The 21,570-nt window shown below is 38.3% G+C and overlaps 1 protein-coding gene across 2 annotated transcripts; it reads left to right on the forward strand.

The window, feature by feature from the left end:
- The first annotated feature begins 2,953 nt into the window (after positions 1-2,953).
- On the forward strand, positions 2,954-7,940 carry LOC122652434. 2 transcript variants are annotated; one of them, XM_043846169.1, is made up of 3 exons: positions 2,954-3,430; positions 5,884-6,240; positions 7,408-7,940. In XM_043846169.1, the coding sequence occupies exons 1-2, from the start codon at positions 2,976-2,978 to the stop codon at positions 5,900-5,902; spliced, it is 474 nt and encodes a 157-aa protein (XP_043702104.1). In that variant the 5' UTR covers positions 2,954-2,975; the 3' UTR covers positions 5,903-6,240; positions 7,408-7,940. The 2 variants fall into 2 exon arrangements, with proteins under 2 accessions (XP_043702104.1, XP_043702103.1); XM_043846168.1 differs by lacking the exon at positions 2,954-3,430 and having other exon boundaries at positions 5,905-6,240.
- The last annotated feature ends 13,630 nt before the right edge of the window (positions 7,941-21,570 follow it).

A 21,570-nucleotide genomic window follows, 5' to 3' on the forward strand; every position in this document is an offset into this window, starting at 1 on the left:
AACGAGTACCCCCGCCCAGTGAGTGCTTAGTAAGGCATCCAATCGCCGGGCTGCCTTGTGTGCACTGAGATGCGCATCGGGGTGGGGCCAGATACACATCCCACCGTGCACAAAGCAGGCCCGCAGTTGGATGCCTCATTGGGCACTCACCAGATGGGGTGTTTGCAAAAGAGTAGCCGAATCCTCAGTATACATATGTAAGCTGAACATTTCGCCACCACACAGTGACAATGTTCTTGTTTACACCCTATTTCGGTCATATGACTGAAACATTATTCATGCCAGCTTTGATCTGCACCCAAAGGTGGTTACAAGCGATGAGGAAGATGGGAGATCATGTGAAGTTACTTAACCACTTAGTAACTACAAGAGGTTACCAGGAGTAACTATAAAAGGAATGTTGGTGATTAAGAACGGACACCCAATTCAACACAACAAATTTATCTTTTATCTTTTTTTTTTTTATCTTGGGAGTAGGGATAATGTAAACTTTTAGATCTTACTGGGAGGATAACTCCAGCAATATGTCTTTTCAAAAGACATCCATAATCATCAAGTTATAACTTTCAATAGCTCTTGGCTGGTAAAGTTGTGAAGACTTCAACAAATTCGTTTATAGGAAGTAAGCAATTTGATCGTAGTGTAGCTGTAGTATTAGTGTAGTTTAAATACCAAATTGTAAGCCTCATCAATTCGAAGTTAGATTCAATTCATTTTATGGCAAACCTACTCATATTCAATTCATGTCGTCGATGCTGGAAAATAGAGGTAATAATTCTTTAAAAGGAAATTTGCATCCTTACATATGAGCAGTTTTATCAACCAACCGTTTAGGTAATTGAGCCTCGTAGGTCAAGGCATGGTTACACTTTTTTTCAGACGCATAGTCGGTTACTGGTCTACAGGTTATAATTGGGATTTAAAAGAGTTAATTTCCTAATCAGGCCATAAAATGGGCTATAATGGGTTAAATGGATTTAAACAGGCCACATGGTCTATAAATTATCGGTTAACATTTTGATTAACGGTGTTGGTCGGTCTCGGTCGGGTGTTCATCGGGTTATAACCAAACACCATTACCAACTAGTTAACAATCGGGTTAGGAGGCCCCATACCAAACCATTTACTAACCGGTTGGTCAGGTGTTGGGTTTTACTGGTCATGTGCGTTTGGACCTATCGGCGATATCGATAGTGATAGATCCATATAAGTCTGGTATCAGGCCATATTGGTGAGGATAGGAAGGAATTTCAGAAAAAGGCCATGTATCGATGGATACCGATACATATTGACCGTAATCCATGACTTGTAATCAAAAGAAGGTTACAATTTCTATGCATCCAGTATTAATATAGAATTCTTTTTCTTCCAAGGAAAAAAGAAAAAATGAAAAACTCAATCCAAGGCCGAGCAGACTTCTTGACTGAATATGGGCTTAAGCCTTAATGCATTGGATTGAGCTGGGTTGATCTGGCCCACCAATGTGCAGCTTGATTTCTCTATTACACCCTCTGGTGAAACATAATTATATCAGTGAAGGGAGAAGGTTGTCTAGGCAAGTGGTATAGAGGAGCACACCAATAAAGTGTGATAAAATGGCATTATATATAGGAGGGAAACAAGATCATTTTATGTGAAGAGGAAAGAGATAAATGCGAAGGTGCTACATGCTAGCACACCCTACATCGGTAGCTTAGAGAACCTTGGCCCGATATTGAAACACTGAGTGACTGAGACGAGTCTGGTTCCACTGCATGTGTACTCATACTGTTTACGGTGCAAAAGGGGCATTCTTGGAAATAAAATGACATGTATCTGCCACTGAGCATATGTGCAGCTAGGGGTGTCAATTTTCAGCCCAAACCATTGGACTGATCGAAACCAAACCGGACTAAATTGAACCCTTGACGGTAGGCTTTTGTGACATCAATAGAAAATAAATCAGACCGTATCAAGGGGAACTAGAACTTGGACCGAAACCAATAAAAACCTACAAATATTATTAAAAAAAAAAAAAAAAAAAAAAAGGGGTCTTTTTAGGCGTCACTATGCCTAGTGAAGTACAACGTTTCACTATTTGCCATTTGGCAGTGCATGGGTTAGTCCATGTGATAGAGACCCCACATACATCCCAAGGGCCTTATTTTAATCCAAAGTAAGCAAACAAAGTTGCTCAAACTAAAATGCCATAAAATACAAAATGACATCTTTTATAATTTTAGTACTTTTTTCTACTCATTTTAAGCTGAAATTATACTAATGTGATGCTTGTTTAATCCTCTATGACATGGACTGACCCATGTACCGTCATATGACAAATTGTGAAGCGTTATGCCTCACTAAATAATGACGGGGAAGTAAACCCATAAAGAAAACATATTTTTTCATCTACTATTATAAAAAACTGAAACCAAACTAGTAACATCCCGATAATGAGCTGATAAGATCCAAACCAAATCGAAACCAAAACTTTGCCATAACGATTCGGTTATGATTTTGGTTTTGCTTAATACAAAAGCGAACAGTTCAGCCTGACCGAATCAAACCCAACCATGGTCAATAGTGAATCAGATCGTTGAATCGGCCGATTCATATCGAAATCAGCTGCGGATCTCGATTTCGATCAATTCACACTCAAAACCCTAGAAATTCCCCCTCCCCCCTCCTCACCCCCCCCCCCCCCTCCTTTTTTTTTCTTCCCTGTAGACCGATTCTAGGGTTTTTGAAGACCGATTTGGTCACTGTCCGAATCCACATTTAAAACCTTGGACCCAACCGACCACACCATCTACGTGCAACGGAGCCACTCCCACTGGGACGACGTGCATACTACGCCTCATACTTTATCCACGACACGAGAGGGCCCTCGCATCGTCATGAGAGAGAGAGAGATGAAAAGCCATTCCATATAACTTCATAGTTTCTTCAAAGTTTCTTTCTGGTTTTAACAATCAGAAGAAGCTTTCATTAAATTAATGGCTCTTCTCCGCAACCAAAAAAGCTTCGTCTTCCCTGCTCCACCTCCATCTCCGATCGCCACCGGCAGAGGATTAAGATCAGCGGCGGTGGACGATCAGATCCTCTCCGAATATCTCGAAAACAATCTACGTGTCCCTGACCTTAACCTACCCCAATCTTTCCATTTGGCGATTTCAAATCCGGTAGAAATCGATCTACGATTGCTTTCTTCAAGGGACGATGATTCAATTCGTCAGGTATTGAGATCGGCATTGCAGTTCGGCGTTTTCAGTATCATCGGTCATGGAATCTCGGCCGATAAATTAAGTTCGATGATGGCAGAAGCAGAGATGGTTTTTCAGATTCCGGTGGTATTAAAGAGGGATTCAAATCGAGAGAAGTTCTTATCATTTTCTTCTGGAAATAATGGGATACGAGGAGAGATCGGCCCCGAAAAACATCGGAGCTTAAGGTAAGGGCCCCCAACGAACCATTAATTTCACTCCCAAATTTCTTCTATTGATCTGAGAGCCACTTGGCAGTGTTGTGTAGACGTGGCAGATTACGTAGAAAACCTTGATTACTGCTCACAAACTTATTTTGTTAGATTACCTACAATTAATTTAAAGAGAGAGAAAGTTAGATTTGAATTCAACTTTTATCGTTTTGTCTGTTAAATATCTGTTTCGTTAGTCCCTTAAATATATGCCAAATTTGATTATAATAAAAACAAAAAAAAATTTAAAATAATTAGAGACAAAATCTAAAATTCTAAAGATCATAGGTACGTACCCTCTTAAAATCCGTTTGATCCACTAAATTTCTAAAAATATATGTTATTTTTTCTTGTTATTCTTATGTGCACGAAATTTTGCTGCTACACCTGTTCCTGCTACAAGCTGGTAGCCAAGGAAATGAAATCTTAAAGAGTATTTTAGAAAATACTAAAATCTAAGAGGGTATTTATGAACCTAAAGGATAAGTGAGTTATTCCATTGCATTGCTACTGGTGCAAATTTTTTCGTGGATGAAATTTTGCTGCTGCTACACCCATCGCAAGAATGTTCCTGCTACACGATTGGCAGCTAAGGAAATGGGATCTTCAAGGGTATTTTAGAAAATACTAAAACCTAGGAAAGTATATTGAGAGTGTGAGATCAACAATTGAAGTCATTTTATTTCACTTTCCGCTCAGTTTGTTTCGACGTTTTACGAGGCAAATTTTATTTTGAATTTTACATGTTGAAAATTTTTATAATATTTGTTTTCATAAAAAAATCAACATTGTAACACTTTTTCAGGTAAAATTTTACGCCGAAACAAACGGAGGGAAGTGAAATAAAATGACTTTTTATCTAAGATTTATACCGGTTTTAAAAACTAAACAATGTACATGTCAGTAAACTGATTTAGGTAATAATCTACTATTAACAAATCCCAATATATAAGGGCTTTTGACTTTTGAGTATTATATATCCTACATAACCTAGATAAAAAAAAAAATAAAAAAAAAAATAAGGACTTTGGACTTTTGAGTATTATATATGCTACCAAAAGGAAAAACAAAAGCCGGCATTAGGATATCTCTATACTTGGCCACTTCCTTTCTAAAATAAACAATACATTTATTTTTTGATTAATATTTATGAATAATACATCTGGCTGCTTGAAAAGTGGAGTATGTTTTCTATACTCTTTGGTATCTTACATATCTATATGATTGAGTACTTAGGTTTCCAAAATAATATAGAAAAAGAAGTACTTCAAATTATTGCTATTTGATTCGGGCCTATTCTATTTTGATCTTTTTGTTCAAATAGCAATTGAAGTGAAATATGATCAGATCTCCTTATGAATGCAGATGCTCCATAGTTGATTTTCATCTTTCAAAGACTTTTTAAATCATTCATCATTCTCTGAATATTATACCTCTATTTTCAACCTGATCCGTAAAAGACCTTGAATTTTATTTAGACCGATATTTATGTACAAAGAATCATATGTGATTCAAAATAGATCTAGGATTAGACTCTATGACCAATCAAATCTATTTTATAATTCTTTTTATTTAGAGTAAAATAGAAAGTGTAGTGGAATAAAACCTTTATCGATCGGTAAAGTGAAGTACACGTATGCCATATAAAAGTAGGAAAAGGTTCTCTGAGCAAGCGGCATAGAGGAGTGAGTGCACCAATGTGGTGCAACAAAATAGTTTAGTACATAGGAGGACAACAAGATCATTTTATATGAAGAGGAGAGATAGAGACAAAGATGGTGTTGTTTCAAAAAAACCTTTTCTGTTTTTTTTTTTGGGTAAGTCAAAAAAAAATTTCCCATAAAAAGAAAACAAAAATTTCTCAATAGGGTGGAATCGGAATCTAGATCAGTTCTAGCCGATCTATAATTGGAATTGGCCTGGATCGGCCCCCAAAATCAGTATATTCCAAATATCTAGGTTTTTTCCATATAGAATGGATCCGAGCTGGATCGGAGGACATCGGATCGGCCAATCCAACCTCAGGGGATAATCACATTATATCCCAACATGATGAATTAGTTCTTGTTGTAAAACTTGTTGATTTTACAATTTTTGCTTCACTTTTGGCTAATCATCCATTTAATCCAATTCTAACCAGTTGAACTATAAGAGCGAGGATTTAAGTTTAGTTATATAATTTTTGGTTTTCTAGGCTTCCACTAATCATCTTGGAAAGAAGCTCTAATATAATATAGGGGTGCTATTCTCTGTGCTGCAGCGCAGCCTGCACCCAGACACATGGGGGTGGGCGCAACAACCACCCTACCCCCTGCACAGGCTGCCCTGCCACACAGAGAACATTCTCCCTATAATATCATAGAGCCACCAAACAGTAACACCCTCACTTGTATTAACACTATTTTAAACACTGCTTTCATTTTTCACAGCTTCAATCAACGAGTGTAGTAGCAACCTCAACCTTCTAATGAAAATACTCCATTTCGGATTTCAGCCAAACTATGGATTACATTTTTGGGAAACTGGAAAGCATTGCCGATATGGTTGGTCTCATACTGTCGGAGGAAGAGTATGGTGTCAACAACGTCCAAACAGGGAGAGATCCAATTCTGTGTTTACAAAAATCCATGGGCCCCAATCTGTCTTACAATGACTCTTATCACTACGCTCTCAGCTTCTTCCTTTCTGCCACCGACAATGAGTTCTTGGTCCAGACTGCAAGAGCTCCTTTGTTATTCAACCCAATGCCTGGAAGTATTGTCGTTACCATCAGAAAACAGTTCAAGGTAAAATCAAATCATTCTTTACATCTACCTTCTCTCACATTACTCATTTCTAATCTCATGGAATTAAATCTCGGTATTGGTATTGGTATCGTGATACCGATAGACTGATACCAATACATATTGGTCGTATTAGGCTGTATCGGATGGTTTTGCCCTCATTTATATTTTTTTTTAAAAAAAAATCGATTTTTTGGGCAAATTTACCCTTCTTAAGAGCCGATACGACCGATTTGATACCGTATTTTGAATCATGGATAAAAAAAAAAGGTTTTTTTTTTAAAAACCAAAAAGTGATTGTTTGATCTGGAATGGGTGTGGGGGAAAAATCTTCTCCAATGGTGCAATGAGGTGCAGTTCAGGGTGAAGAGGTCGATGCCTGGCAGACATGACATCCAATGGTGTTGAGCTGGAGAAAAATACAAAACTGGGTCAATGAGCTCGGACCGTTGGATGTTGCGCCTACCAAATGTCAATCTCTCCACCCCGAACTGCACCATTGGAGAATTGGAGAGGATTTTAATCCATAGACCAGCCAATCCATATCGGTATCGATATCAAGAATGACCAATACGGAATCTGCTACCGTGATTTAAATCATGGTTCATCTGGTTTATTTATAGTAGCTACTGTAGAGCTGGGCTTGAGCCAATAGTGACAATGTTTTCTCACAAGAAGTTTGACCCAATCAACATTGATTAATACCTAAATGTTTTCTCACAAGAAGTTTGACCCAATCAACATTGATTAATACCTAGATAAAAGGAAAAAAGTTCTTTGTGAGGACAAAGGGGGCCACACCCAGACACAGTGGGGGAGAAATGACTGCCCCGCCTTCAAGATGCCAACGCAAGTTCTCTCATTGGCTGCCGCACAGGCGTGGCCCTGCGCTCCCCCACAGAAAATGCTCCTAGGCATATGTTGGAGTTGGGAAGCCCAGCCCTGGCCCATTAAGCCCCTAGGCAGAGCTGGGTTAGAAATTACAATCCCTAGCAGGATCTAAACCCATTACAAGTCCATGTTTCAGTTGAGTGGCTTGAGCTAAGGGACTAGAAAGGAAAGAAAATACATCTATCCCCAGTTAGTTTTGTTTTTTGTTTTGTTTGTTTTTTTTTTTTTTTTTGGGTTTCTGAATATAACAAAGAGGTTTTCTGTTTGTGGTGGGATTAGGAATGGAGAAATGGTGAGTTCAAAGGTGTTTCTGAGGAGCCAAATTTGGTGCTAAACTCTGATGGAAGCCCTTCTTTCTTCGTTGAGTTCATGTGTACTCCTTCAACATTAACTTATAACAACCCTCATCAAATGAGGAAAATCTCTTTGCTTGATCAAATCTGGATAGTCCTCATCATTTGTTTCCTATACAATTTCTTCACCTACATCTCCTCTAGATTTAGAGGAAATTAAGATCTACAGGTTGGAGTTGTATTCTTTTCCAAGGTTGAATAATCTACTTGTGTGATGATGTGAGGTCTTTTGATGTTATTGTATGGAGATGCCTATCTGGTGTAAAGTTTTTCTTTACCCAGTGATGCTGTTAAAGAGTGCATTGGCTTAATAAATTAGCACACCAAAAAAAAAAAAAAAAAAGGATTGTACATGACACTTGATTTTGAATGTTTTTTGTACTGTTGTAATTACAAGTGAAAATTGGCTAAACAAACAAATAATACCGAAGAAGCAAAAAAAAATGTAATTCATGTTGGGCCATGGGACTCTTGTTCAAGGAGGTTACATATGTTCTGTAGTTGTAGGTTTTAATTGTCAAAGATTAATCTTGGTTTGTGTTCTTTGGGTTTCAATGGTGTATTCTCTTCGAGTTTGTGTGTGAGCCTACGGTGCAAGAGAATGGAATGTCAGTTAGGGAATAGTAGTCAGACGCAGTACTCGAGAGAAAACGTTTGGAATTCGACCTCCCTTGTCTGGGAAGTTTTCTCGATTCTCTTATCATAGAAAAAACCAATTCTGAAAATTTTCAACGAGAAAACGAAGACTTTCTTTACCACATGTATAGACTGAAGGTTTTTATTCCTGCACTGCCGGCCTTACGCTTTCTTGAGCGACAGTTCTGTCTTTTAGTGGAGTTGTTCTCTTAGCTAAAATCATCGTGCGCTGCGCTATTCTTTCGTCAGCTTCTTGTTCCGGTGGTTGCTCGTTGCCATCCCTGCCCCACAAAGTGCCCAGAGCGGGAACGAAAGTAGAGCCTTCAGTTGTAGAACCCATTCCCGAGCTACCAGTTGGAGATCCGGGGTTGGTCTCTAGATCCTATGCTAGTAGATTGGGGCGAACCCACACCAGTGGTCTATATACCAGTGAAAGCAAGGGCATTGGAAGCGGAAAAAGAGCCAGCATACCTAAAGAGATGGCCGACAGGAAGCAAAGGTGAATTTCAAAATTGTTTTAGTTTGCAACCCGCAGTCGCAAACCAATTTCTTAGTCATTGGTTGGAGCGCACCTTTGGTACTTAGTAGGGCTGATAGTGACTTCAACTTACTTATAGGGGGGTAGGGCGACGAAAGGCTACTTCAATAATGAAAACAGTCGAAAACTCGAGAGGGTCGCCTTTGGAAGGGTTCGCTGCATATTTTTTGGCTGGAACACAATTGACTTTTTGGTTATTGCATTTCATCTCAAGCTGATCGATCTCCTCCAATTCGATGGAATGTCCCGATTTTTCCGTAAATAGAATTGGAGGGACGAATCGTCACCTCGCCTATCATACTCACTTAAGAATGAACCACTGAACGGCCCCTAGGCTTGGAGGATAAAAATCCTCTCCAATTCTTTAATTTGACAATTCTTGGCAATACCATCTTTTCTGCACGACACGTGGCTTAAACAGATCGTCTGGTCAAGAATGATTTGCACCATTTCATGAAATTCTACCCGTTTGACTTACTGTTTCCATCCTAACCCGACTGTTCCCTCTCTCTCGGTTCATCTCTTTCCCACCATTGTGGAGCTTCAGAGGTTTGAAACCTTGCGATCTGCTAGAAGAGAAAACCCTCGAGGGTTTGGGGATTCAGACCTGCGATCAACACTTGGGAGTTGAATCATGGCTGATTCATCTCTAAAATTTGAACCCTTTTTTTTTGCAAAGCTTAATCTCTCTCTGTGAGAAAAATTGGAGGAAATTTCATTTATATACCCAACACGAACATCAAGAAGAAAGGGAGATGAAAGATTGCCCCAATGTCAGAACCATCGAGACAGGTTTTCCTTGCTATCTGTTTCCCTACGGTTCCCACTGCTTCTTCATTGTCTGTGAGAAATTGTTCTGTTTTTCTCTTTCCATCGTTGGTGGAGTCAATTTTTGAATCCTTTCTATCAAAAAAAATCTTCGAATGAGGATTCCCCTTTCTTTTTGCCGACAAAACCCATATCTACATCTTTTTCCGCTGTCATCCTTTTTCGAACTATAGTGGTTTCTTTGTTCCTGCCCTCTATTATTTCAAACCCAATTGCTATCTTCTTTCTGTAACTTTCAAGAACAACTTCTCTTGTTTTCTATCTCTTTATATTGCTCTGCAGATGCTTGTCAAGAGACATGTACTTGTCTGAGAAACCTCGTCTAATTGATTTCTACAAGGAGGGAAGAGAGAAGAAAATGGAAATTTGAGACAGCACGGCAGGAAGATAGAAGATCGCAGGTCTGAATCCCCAAAACCCTCTAGGGTTTTTTCCCTTCTAGCAGATAGCAGGTCTGGTTTCAGACCTATGAAGCTCGACAATGGTGAGACAGAGATGAACCGAGAGAGAGAGAGGGAAAGTAGCGATTTGGCTCTTATTTTGTGGATTTCGTTTTACATTTCAATCGGGTTAGGATGGATCCGGTAAATAAAACCAATAAGAGTTTCATGAAATGATGCAAACCATTCTTGGCCATACGATCTGTTTAAACCACGTGTTGCACAAAGAAGGTGGTATTGCCAGAAATTACCAGATTAAAGAATTGAAGAGGATTTTTGTTTAGACATTCGATCTTTGTCTCGCGAGTTTGGACGGGAAAAAATCGCTTTTTTCTTTTTTTTTGATAGGTACCAACCGTTTTTCAGCTGGAAAGGCAAAGTCCACTGGTTTGACCGTTTCAGTGAGGAAAATAATCCAGCCATAAGATGGTGGTAGAGTCCTCCATGGGTGTCCCGCGTACCAATGACCAAGACACATCACTATTTTCATAAAACAATATCCTGAATTTTGAAGAGGTTGTTTTCCAATTTTTTGAATCACACATTATTAAACATTTCCCCCCTTATTCACCAAACAAAAAACAAATAAGAACATTTACCCCTTTCCAGTTAATTTACAAGAAGCTTTACCCTTTCATTTAGGGATGTAAATGGATAACCAAAATCCGAATCCAAATCTGCATCCATATCCATTTAGGGACATTCGTATTTGTTAGAGATATCTGAAAAATAATCCGAATACTTCGATTAAAATCCGGTCGAAAAAAAATTCGAATACTTAATAATAAAAAATTAAATAAATAATGATTTTGAGGGTTTTTTTAAGATTCAACAGATTCTAGCATATGACGAAAAGAGACTCATGATCTAAGAGATATGGATTAACAGTGAATTGTATCCGTTAGGGGGAGGAAGGTCTGGGTTACACAAGATAGAGAAGTAAACGGATGGTCGAAAATCCAAATCCGATCCGAATCAGTTTAGAGGTATTCGTATTCGGCCAGGAAATATCTGGCTCCGATCACGTCTGATCGGTATCCGATCTGAATCAAATTCTTTTACATCCCTACGTGTAACACACTTCCCCAAGAACTGTTCAGGTACTTTGGCTCTTGCTCAAAATGACATTAAGAGGAGTTTAGCCTATTTCACACTATTTCAGGTTTAGGTATGGGATTTTATCAAGTTGCATAATTTCTTTCAAAGGAAAAAGAATGTTAATTGATCGGATGGTTCCTGCACCTAGACATAGGAAGTCAGGAACACATGAAAAGACCGTTCAACTTCCAATGAAATAAAAAATTCCTTCTAAACCAATGCCTTTGTGTGTATTCTCATTGACCCCCACGCTGATCATTGTATTATGTAGTTGGATCAATCTCTTATCATAAAAATGGCTGCATGCACGGTTTAGTGATACAAAAAGAAAGCTCTTCGATTTTGTTAATCCTACCTACAAGAAATCATATCCTACCAAGCCGATCAAAGGCTGATACAGACCAATCTGTAATGGTATCGACCAAGATCAATACCATGTCCGATACCGATTACTATATCCCTTGCCTCGATTGTTGGATTTTCAAATCTTAGGTCCGATTCTAGGTTTTTTGAGACCACATATCGCCAATTCCAGTCCGATCCGAGTTGGATTCATAGAAACCAATTATACCCGAATTCCAAGTTTAAAATCCTTACCAAACCCCGCCCCCCAACTCAACCCTACCCACCTGACCTGAGCTAACCTAACACAACACAAAAACCTAAGAAATAATTCCGAAGTTTTGTTGGTCCAGAGGTGGCTTGGTGAAAATAGGTGTCACATTGACATAAAGAAGACATATATCATTTTTTTTTTAAACAGCATCAGGGTAGTTTTCCTGAACAGCCCGTTTAGAAAATCCCTAAAAATCAGATAAGACCCAAATTTTGTGAACAGTTAGGTCACACATATCAAGTTTCACTTCAGTTTGTCGAATGACAAGATAGAAATTTGAAAAATCCAAGACTCAGAAAGTGCCCTTATATTGGTATATATTTGAAATTTAACACATAACTAATCCAGATCATGTCCTCTCTGTCTAATGGTCAAATTTAACCACATCATCTCTCCCCGCGTCACAATGAAGGTAGGCCATTTATAGTGCAAAATAATCTTCCCCATGGTAGATGAATAAAGAGCAAGAGATTCACCACTTCTGCAATTTTACTCAACCCTTGGTGTAAACCAATAAACTTGCATCATTTCATACATGGGAGCATGCAGATTTGATGCTCCCATTTGTTGTTATAACCATATCATTTCCTCATAATCAAGTCCCAGAGACCCAGGTCTCCATTGATCGCAGTCTCTATTACCTTGGAATCAGGGTTTTAAAAACCATTAATTGGGGATGGAATCGGTCCTAAGAACCCCAGAATCGGCTAATCGATCTGAAACTTGTCGATTCTAAAGAATCTTGGCATAAATTGGCCAGAATCGGGATCGGTCCCAGCCAATTCCAATCTGAATGGGCTGATTCACCAATCCAATTGCCAAATTCTTGAAACCATGCTTGGAACATTAACTCCGGCACCAACAGATGCATGCCAAACATAACAAAGAAATCATATAATCGGTTTATTCAAAAAAAGAACCCTCAATTTTGTGTGGTCTCAGCATGTTGTTGCCAACTCTTTTTCTTTTCTTTTTTTTGGGTTGGGGGGGGGGGGGTGGCGGCCAATCAAAACCATGACAGGAAAAGCCATGGGTTGCAAGATATCTTTTAAAACAATCAATTGGTAAAGAGAAAACAATAGAACTTCGAGAACATGAAGAATAGTAATTCACTCAGACTTCCTCAGTACCATCCCACAAGGCCTTCAAATGAAAATACAAGCAACGAAATCCAAGATGCATTATTCACATAAACTGTCTTTCTACAGTTCTCATCAGAAACATACCGTCCCATTGCAAAATGTTGTGCTGGGATTCTGCAATCTGGTGCATCTTTAATCATTGCTCTTGAGATTTCTCAAAAAAAGTCTTCTTGATCCAATCAAATGGCTACAAAAACGTCCCCAAAAGATGAATAAGAAATAATACAGGAATATCAAAGGAAAAAGGGCATAGAATCACAAAAAAGTAGTCTTAAAATTTACCTATAATGTTTACCAACTATATCAATCTAAGGAAGAATGTGCCAACACATAACGCATAAGGCATAACAACCTCTATTCAAATTTGAAATAGTCACTCATCAAACACATGCTCTCTCTCTCTCACTCACATACACACACACAATCAAAACCCAACAATGCCTAGACCAGCCCAAGTGATCCGTTAGCAACTTAGTCAGTTGCCTGAAAGATGCCCAAACATTGCTGTGATACCTTAACAGCAATGAATACTGTAACAAACATAAACAATGCTATAACAATAACTAAACAAGTGAAAGAGCATATAAACTCAAGTAAATTTGTCACGTTAAAATGAAAAACAGCATGCTACTATAAACATGTGATAGTTATATCTCACAAACATAGAAATCAGTAGAAGGTTATTAACATACATTTTATTGACCGTACCTGCAAGCGAAAGTGTTTGCCTCGGCACATGCCCAGTCAGACCTGTAAGACTATTTTTCCCAAGTCCCCTCAAACCACTTCGTGATGTAGATCGAAATATGAAGAAAAAAAGACCAAAACACTGTTCACGTAAACAGTGTCACAACCCATATTTGCCTTGTGTGGGGATGCTTTTTAGAAGATCTTGCGGGCACATCAAGTGGAGAAAGATTATATCCTAATGCTGCCATAGTTTAGTTTAGTTTAGTTTAGTTTCTATTTTCAGTTTTATAAAGTATATTTTATTTCATTTAGGTAGCTTCTAATTTCAGTTTGTTACTATTTTTGTTTTTAGGAGTTTCTATTTTGATATATGACAGCTAGATTTATAGGAAGTTTCTATATTGGTTGTAAGCTACTTGGTAGCAAACACTTACTATTTTGGGCTCAACCCTTGAGTCTATATAATGTAATGCCCTTAAAGGCCTCCAACGGTTGAAGATTGAAGAAAATAGAGAGCTGTGGCTTGAAGCTGTGAGAGGCAGTGGCTGTGGGATGTGGCAACAGTGAGAGACCCAGGACTGAGAGAGTCCCCTATCCCCCTTCCATATCCCCTTCTTTTTCTTCCATACCTTTTTATGTTCTTCTTTCATATGTAATCAGAAGAGAGAGAAAAGAGAGAGAAAAAAAAGTTCAGTTATTCAATTTTGTTCTCCCTATTTTATTGATCTGGCTGCAATCGATCTCCCACTGGTTCTTCCTTGGTTCGAGTTTGAGTTTGCATTACTTCAAGCGTATGCTTAGGGGACATCTTGATTCTGTCCCCATGATCTGAGGAAGCAGATTGGAATCGGCAGAATCCCAATTCCAATTCTGGCCAATTTGTACTAGATTTCTAGGGTTCAGGCCAATTCTGGCTGAATCAGAATCGGTGGAGGTCGATCCCGTTGCCGTTTACGCTTACTTGAACCATGTCACTCCGTTCACCTGTCTCTTTCCTCCCCAACCCCCTCCCCCCCCAAAAAAAAAAAGAAGAATTTATTTGCTCTCTCCTCTTTTACCCTACTTACTGGGTCTTTTATATGCCCATTGAATGGAAAACCCATTCACAAACTTCCATTTTCTCTATAATCTCCAGAACACAAGTGCCAACCCACACTATCACCTCATATTAACTCCAGCGCATTATTGTCTAGGAAGAACTACTTTATGGACCTTGGACACCATTAGATGTCCAGAGCCTTGCATACAAACATGCAAACATGAACTAATTCATAGATGAATTCATATGCCAAACATCAACTCAATATCTACAACACACAGTTTCCAGATCATACTTTGTTGGTCCAAACAAGAGCACTAGTTCTAATGGTTTGAAACCTTCTAAGTTCTCTGATGCTCGACTTTAAGAATGTAGAAGTCCATCAACAGAAATGCCACCATGGCACCAACAAAGGCTTGCACCAAAGGATGTACAGGAATGAAACTTAATGCTGTTTGTGTTTGCTCTCCAAAAGCATCACACAGAATGATTCAGAACCACAGGCAGAATGATTCAGATTGGACAAGCTGAAAAAAACTCTATATCAACATTGACATTATGATGTCATTTAATCCCCTGTTTCAAACTAAGCTTTTGTTTATGCATTTGTTATCTACCCACTAGGTCAGTTTAATTTCTTACCTGCACCAAGTTTGGTATGGTAGATACTTTTGACTTTATTCCTCTTTATCCTAAGTGTTTCAGTAGAAACAGATGCATTCATTTATTACAAGCCCTACTCATGCTGATCCCCTCTAGCCATTTTTAGCTCCAGATCCATGTGGATGTGGAACCAAAATTGCAGATGCTTTCATTTATTACAAGCCCTACTCAAGCTGATCCACTCTAGCCATTTTTTGTTCTGGATCCATGTGGATGTTCATCCAAATTTCTTGATCAATTTATATAAGTATCTGGAGTCTGGATAATGGACCGTTGACTAACATGCCAAAATACAATTTCCATCAAAGTAAAAATATACCGGTCAACGATTTCTATTCTCAAGAACCATGTACAAATTTTAAGAAATCACAGTGAGATGTCATTACATACTGCAAAATTGACATACCACATCACCAGAGGAAGATGGGGAACAAGCGAGATCAGGAAACACAATCGAAAATTCGAAATCTTTAACGAAAAACCAGAAAGAAAGAAGAAAATAAATCCATAAATATATTTACATATCTGATGAAGATAAAATTGAGACTGCATAATAAAAATCAAAGCAGCGGTCCTACCTGGATCAGATAAAGGGCTCCCGTAGTCGCAGCGGCTCCCCATGCGACCGCGGCTTGAAGGTCAGTTGATTGAGGACGAAGGCCAGGCCTAAGGAATTTGAACATACCTGATCCTGCTGGCATTTTCGATCGCTTCGATCAACTGAAAACCCTAATTAGTTTATACTAGAAACCCAAAGTCCACACACAGAGTCTTCTTCTGTTTGTTTCTGTTCTGTGCAATTGCAGAACGGAAAGGGAAGAATAAAAACCTCTTAGAATCAGACACACGTCACATACAGGAAGGCAGAAACCATGGCAAAGCCATTGGACGGTCAGCCATGGTTCCCAACTTTCCTAAAATTATTGGATTGGAATATTCTTTCTCGTGTAGATCTGCCGCCAGGATTGTAAGGTTCTGGCGTTTTGGCACAACGAGTAAAGATTCCAGCAGATAGGCCCAGGCCCAGGTCTAGGCCCAGGTCTACATTTGTTGAGGAAAGTGGGCACCAAGATGGTTAGGATTAAGGATGTAAATGGATATTCATAAATCCGTATTCGATCCGTGTTTGTATCCGTTTAGGAGAATCCGAATCCGTCCGAAACTAATCAGATATGAATATGATAATCCCCCTATCCGATCGATTGTTATCCGATTCGTTTAGCAGTCTGACGGTAATAAAATATTTGAAATATAACTCTGTGTTTGTCTATCCTTTTAAGTTACCTTATTGGATTTTGTTATTTTATTTTTATAAATTTATAAGTTAAGATAATGTGATTCTTTTTTCAGATTTGCTATTGGTTTATATATATAGTTTTATGCAATGTGATACATGGAATTACATATCTATTAAAAAATCAAAAGTAAAAAACATAAGAAAATAAAAGACTAAGAAGAGTAGAAGAAAGGGTAGTTACTGAATTCTCAAGTCTCAACCCTAACTCTCATCATAAAAACGGTAAATATGTCAACGAATAGTCAAAAATTTGTATTCGATCCGTACTCATATCCATTTAGGAGAACCTGTATTCAAAAAATAATTATCCGGAAATTATTTGAATCCGTCCGAAAACCAATAGGATATTATCCGAATCTGTTCGAATATAATCAGATACGAATATGATAATGCCACTATCTGACCGAATTCGATCCGTTTACATCCCTAGTTAGGATTGACCATTGCAAAATTTTATTTTTTTTTTTAAATATCTTTTTTGCCCTTAAACACATCTGTCTCTCTCATGGAGTCTAGATTACATAATGTATATAAACACTTCAAGTACATGTCCTTTTATAACAAGAACTTGGCCTTAACCCAACTAAATGGAGTCAGCTATATAGATTCTTATAAAGATAAAATATTAAAAGGGAAAGAATGCTAACTGGGCGTGTGCAATGTGTTGCTCTTGCGTCCAGAAACAAAGGCGCGCGAAATGATTGCCACACCCCAGAAAATTCCGTCTTTCCATGGGGGTGCGATAGTCATTTCACGTGTCCCTTTGTCTAGGCACAGGGGCAGCGCACCACACGCACCCAGTCAACATTCTTTCTCCCGAATTTAAAATAATAACAAGAAAAAATGTACAATAACATCAACAACAACTAAACAATATCCCACCTAAATGGAATTGGCCACATGGATCCTTGCCCTCCAATCAAATCTACTTGAGGTCATACTTGAGACAACCTAGATTATGCATGTCTTTCTTCACTACTTCTCCTAGGGTCATTTAGGTCTGCCCCTAGCTTTTTTAGAACCTTCAATCTGAATCAAATCACTCATCTGTATTGGTGCATTCTAAGGCATCCATTGGAATGGTCATGCCAACTCCCAAACGACTTTCATGGAGCTTATCCTGTATCAAGGAAATTCTCAAATCAACTCTAATATCATTCTTTACTTTATGTTGGGTAATTGTATTACACTTCCTTACAAATAATTGAAACAACACGAATTGTAATACAATAGATTAAGCAGTAGAAACTAGGCTTGACCTTTGGCTGAAATGAGAAGACCAAAGCTTGGATTTGATATAGAACCACACCCGCAACAACTTAAACAAGCTTAAGGTTGAGTCACACTTGTGGTGCTGCCTTTAAGGTAATTGATGCCTCCTACTGCCAAGGAGTGTTCTGCACCACTACCCGAAGATAAAACAACCTCCAACTAGAAGATGAATCAGTCATTCTAGTCCCTTGAAGGAGCCAAGAGCTTCAACACAGCAACCCTCTAACACATTTAGAAGAAGAGAGAGAGAGAGAGAATAATACTCTTAGTGATTGCTAAGTATGGGCATGAACATGTATCCAAAGATGTCTCTTACAAAGCAATTGATTGGGTTTATATAGGCCCAAGATCAATCCTTGCACTCCCTTGGAATTTCCAAGAATAACCATCCACTTATGATCAAATTGAAGAATAAGATTTATGGACATGAATATGGACATAAATTGGAGGTTAATTCCAAATTCATGGTCATTCCCCACTAAGGGTCATGAATGAGAAATCAAGCTCCACTAAGACCATAAAGGCCTTAAAATCCCATAAATGGTCATTCTCCACTAAAGACCATAAAAAGCCTTAATACCCCATAAAGGGAGAGACATCACCTATGGCCATGAATTGAGAAATCAAGCTCATTCAATATCCTTGACCCACCTTCCCACTCATGATAGTGACCATGAATAGACTTTAGGGTACCCATAGAATGTTACAACCTTTGGAATTACTTCTTTGATCACATGGGTTCCATACCATAACAAAGCAATCAAAACATTTTGAAACTTAAAATAAAATAAAATATATATTAAATATATTTTAAATCTAACACTTTATCCTTCATAGTTTTGCCACCCATCCATCTCAAGATTTTCATCTTTGCTACACTTAGTTTATATTTATAACGCTTCTTAACTACCTAACATTCTGTCTCATACATTATAGCTGGTTGTACAACTGTCTTATAGAATTTTTTTTTAAACTTTAAAGGAATACGTCGATCACACAGCACTCCGAACAAACCTCTCTACTTCATCCATCCCACTTCAATTCTTTGTAAAACATGATCTCCTATGTAACCTTCTTTATTTATAGTTGATTCCAGATATCTAAAATAATCATTTTGCGGAATCTTTCTCTCCTCAAATTTCACTATTTCGTTATCCATCTTAGTGTAACTAAAGTTACACACCATATACTACATCTTTATTCTACTGATCTTGAACCCTCTTGATTCCAAGATATCCATAACTCCAACTTAGCGTTAACTCTTGCTTTTGTCTCATCTATCAACACAATATCATCAACAAAAAGCACAAACCAAGGAACCTCATCTTGAATGTTCCTAATTAAATCATTCATGATAAATGCAAACTAAAACATGTCAGATTAACTCTCTAGGGTTTTTTTTAGGTCAATAAAAACCATTTGGATATATCCTAATTACAAAGATTGTACCCATATATCTGTACATCTACGGACACCTATACGGCTATACGTGTATAGGTTTGTCCCTTTAAAAAGGGTTCTAGAGGAAAGTCTCCTTCTTCTCCTCTCATGTGGGGCTAGGAATCCCTCGAAGACCAATTCTTACATGTATTACCCCCATCAAACTTTCTCAAGTTTTCAATGTGAGACTATTCGAAAACTTACACTAGCAAAGTAGATCAAGAAAACTAAAGACACAAAAGAAATGAGCTCAAAGGAAAAAAAGGATGTTTTGAAACTTTAAAACACCAACGGATTGTGTAGAAACAACCCTAGCCCCAAACAGTGGCTAAAGTCTTGAGGCCATCGCTGCAAGTACCCATCTGGCAGGCTGAAGAAGTAAGCAGCAATAATATATGGATTGAAAGCTTTCTTAATGATATATCCATGGATGAACTCATCTTTGTTTATCGCCAGTGGCCATGGCCATGGCTGTGACGGCGGTGGAAGAATAAGAGAAAGAGAAAGAAGACTCATCAACGCCAGGTGTGAAAGCTAATGGTTATTTTTAGGATAATTTTTTTTAGCTCTAATAGATTGAACCAATGATTAAACGCACCCTATACATACATGTTTCAGAGTCACCCTTCTATCATGTGTGTGTGTGTGGGGGGGGGGGGGGCGCTAATGGTTATATTTTGGATAAAAACAATTTAGTTTCAATACATTGAACCAATGATTAAACGCACATATACATGTCCCTGTATGTAGACTACATATTTTCTATCCAAGGGATGTATCCGTATATATATATACAAGTGTCTATACACGTACAAACACACCTATACAAATCTATAAATACCCAACACCCCAAGAGGAAAATTTTTCACTGCTCTGTGGGTGTGAGACAATTCCAGAAAGGGTTGTCAATAAGTGTTCGGTTCTGTTCTTGTTCTAGAAGAGATTCTCCTGCCTCTGCTTTTGTTCCTATTTTCCTATTTTTGTTTTTGATTCAGTTTCTCTCCATGTTCAAGTACAGAGTATAGCCTATCGGATTCCCTATTATAATCACACTTAGGAAGTGCATCATCTGTGATTTGGGGTGATTTTATCTTAGAGGTATAAGCAACCCTTCTCTCATGTGTGTGGGGGATACCTGGGGTGCTAAAAATTTATTACAAATTTTCGTGCTCTGTGGGTGTGAGACTATTCCAGAAAGGGTTGTCAATAAGTGTTTGGTTTTGTTCTTGTTCCAGAAGAGATTCTCCTACCTATGCTTTTGTTCCTATTTTTGTTTCTACTTCAGTTTCGCTGTTCGAGTATAGAGTATAACCTATCGGATTCCCTATTGTAATCACACTTAGGAAGTGCATCCTCTGTGATTTGGGGTGATTTTATCTTGGAGGTATAAGCTTAGGTCAACCCTTATGCACAAACAAGGGCACTTAAACACCTTAAGAAAAGTATCCAATACGTCTTCACCCGGTTTGATCTGCTTCTTCAAGGATCGTTTGCTAATCTGAGTTACTACATCTACTGTGAAGAGGTATTTATATTTCTCATATCTAATTCATTATTTTTATAAGAATCTGTTTCTGCCCCTCTATTCTCTTCTATTATTGGTTGATAAAACAACAAATTTGACAAAAATGCAGTATTACCAAAAATAAGACAAAATTGGGGATACACTTGGAAACTTCAAAAAACAATTCTCTATTTTTTTTGGATTAAGGTAGTTTCCCTTCACCCATAGAGTAACCCACCATCCTAGGGCTCACAAACCCCTCCTAGGGTTTTTGTATGTTTCAAAATACCCTCCTGATACCCTTTCCCACCATCTCCCTCCCCATGGTGAATGGGATCCCATTCACCGTGGTTGGAGGGAAACCGGTCCTCTTTTGAATGTCCACAGATAATTCACGAATAAAATTGAGAAATGAAAATTTTCATACCCAGCTGTGTCTAAGCACAGGTACACACCCAGACACACAACCGGATAGCGTTCTTTCTTCCTAATATATTTTTTTCAATGCCATGCCTACTCAAAAAATGTGCAGCATTTAATACTAACATAGTGACAAATCACTATCAAATTATTTTAAAAACTCTTCTTTTTTTTTTGGGTAACAAAGAAATTTATTTATCAAAGGAACAGGTACAAGCAATGGAATGAGATGTGCGAAAGTCATGAAACCAAGGAGAAGAAATAGGCCAATCCGTCAAACCCATAATTTACAGTGCCCTCTGAGCCAAGGTATCTGCAATCTTGTTGGCAGTCCTTGGAACATCGTGAAATGAGACGTAAGAAAAATATTGGCAGAGCAACTCTCAGAAATCTAATGGATTCCTGGTGAGGTGATTGAAGACCTGCGGAACGAGCGAGTGACAAGGCAATTCCAACACCAACATGA

This window comes from Telopea speciosissima, chromosome 2 (genome assembly GCF_018873765.1).
Source record: "Telopea speciosissima isolate NSW1024214 ecotype Mountain lineage chromosome 2, Tspe_v1, whole genome shotgun sequence".
Taxonomy (NCBI): domain Eukaryota; kingdom Viridiplantae; phylum Streptophyta; class Magnoliopsida; order Proteales; family Proteaceae; genus Telopea; species Telopea speciosissima.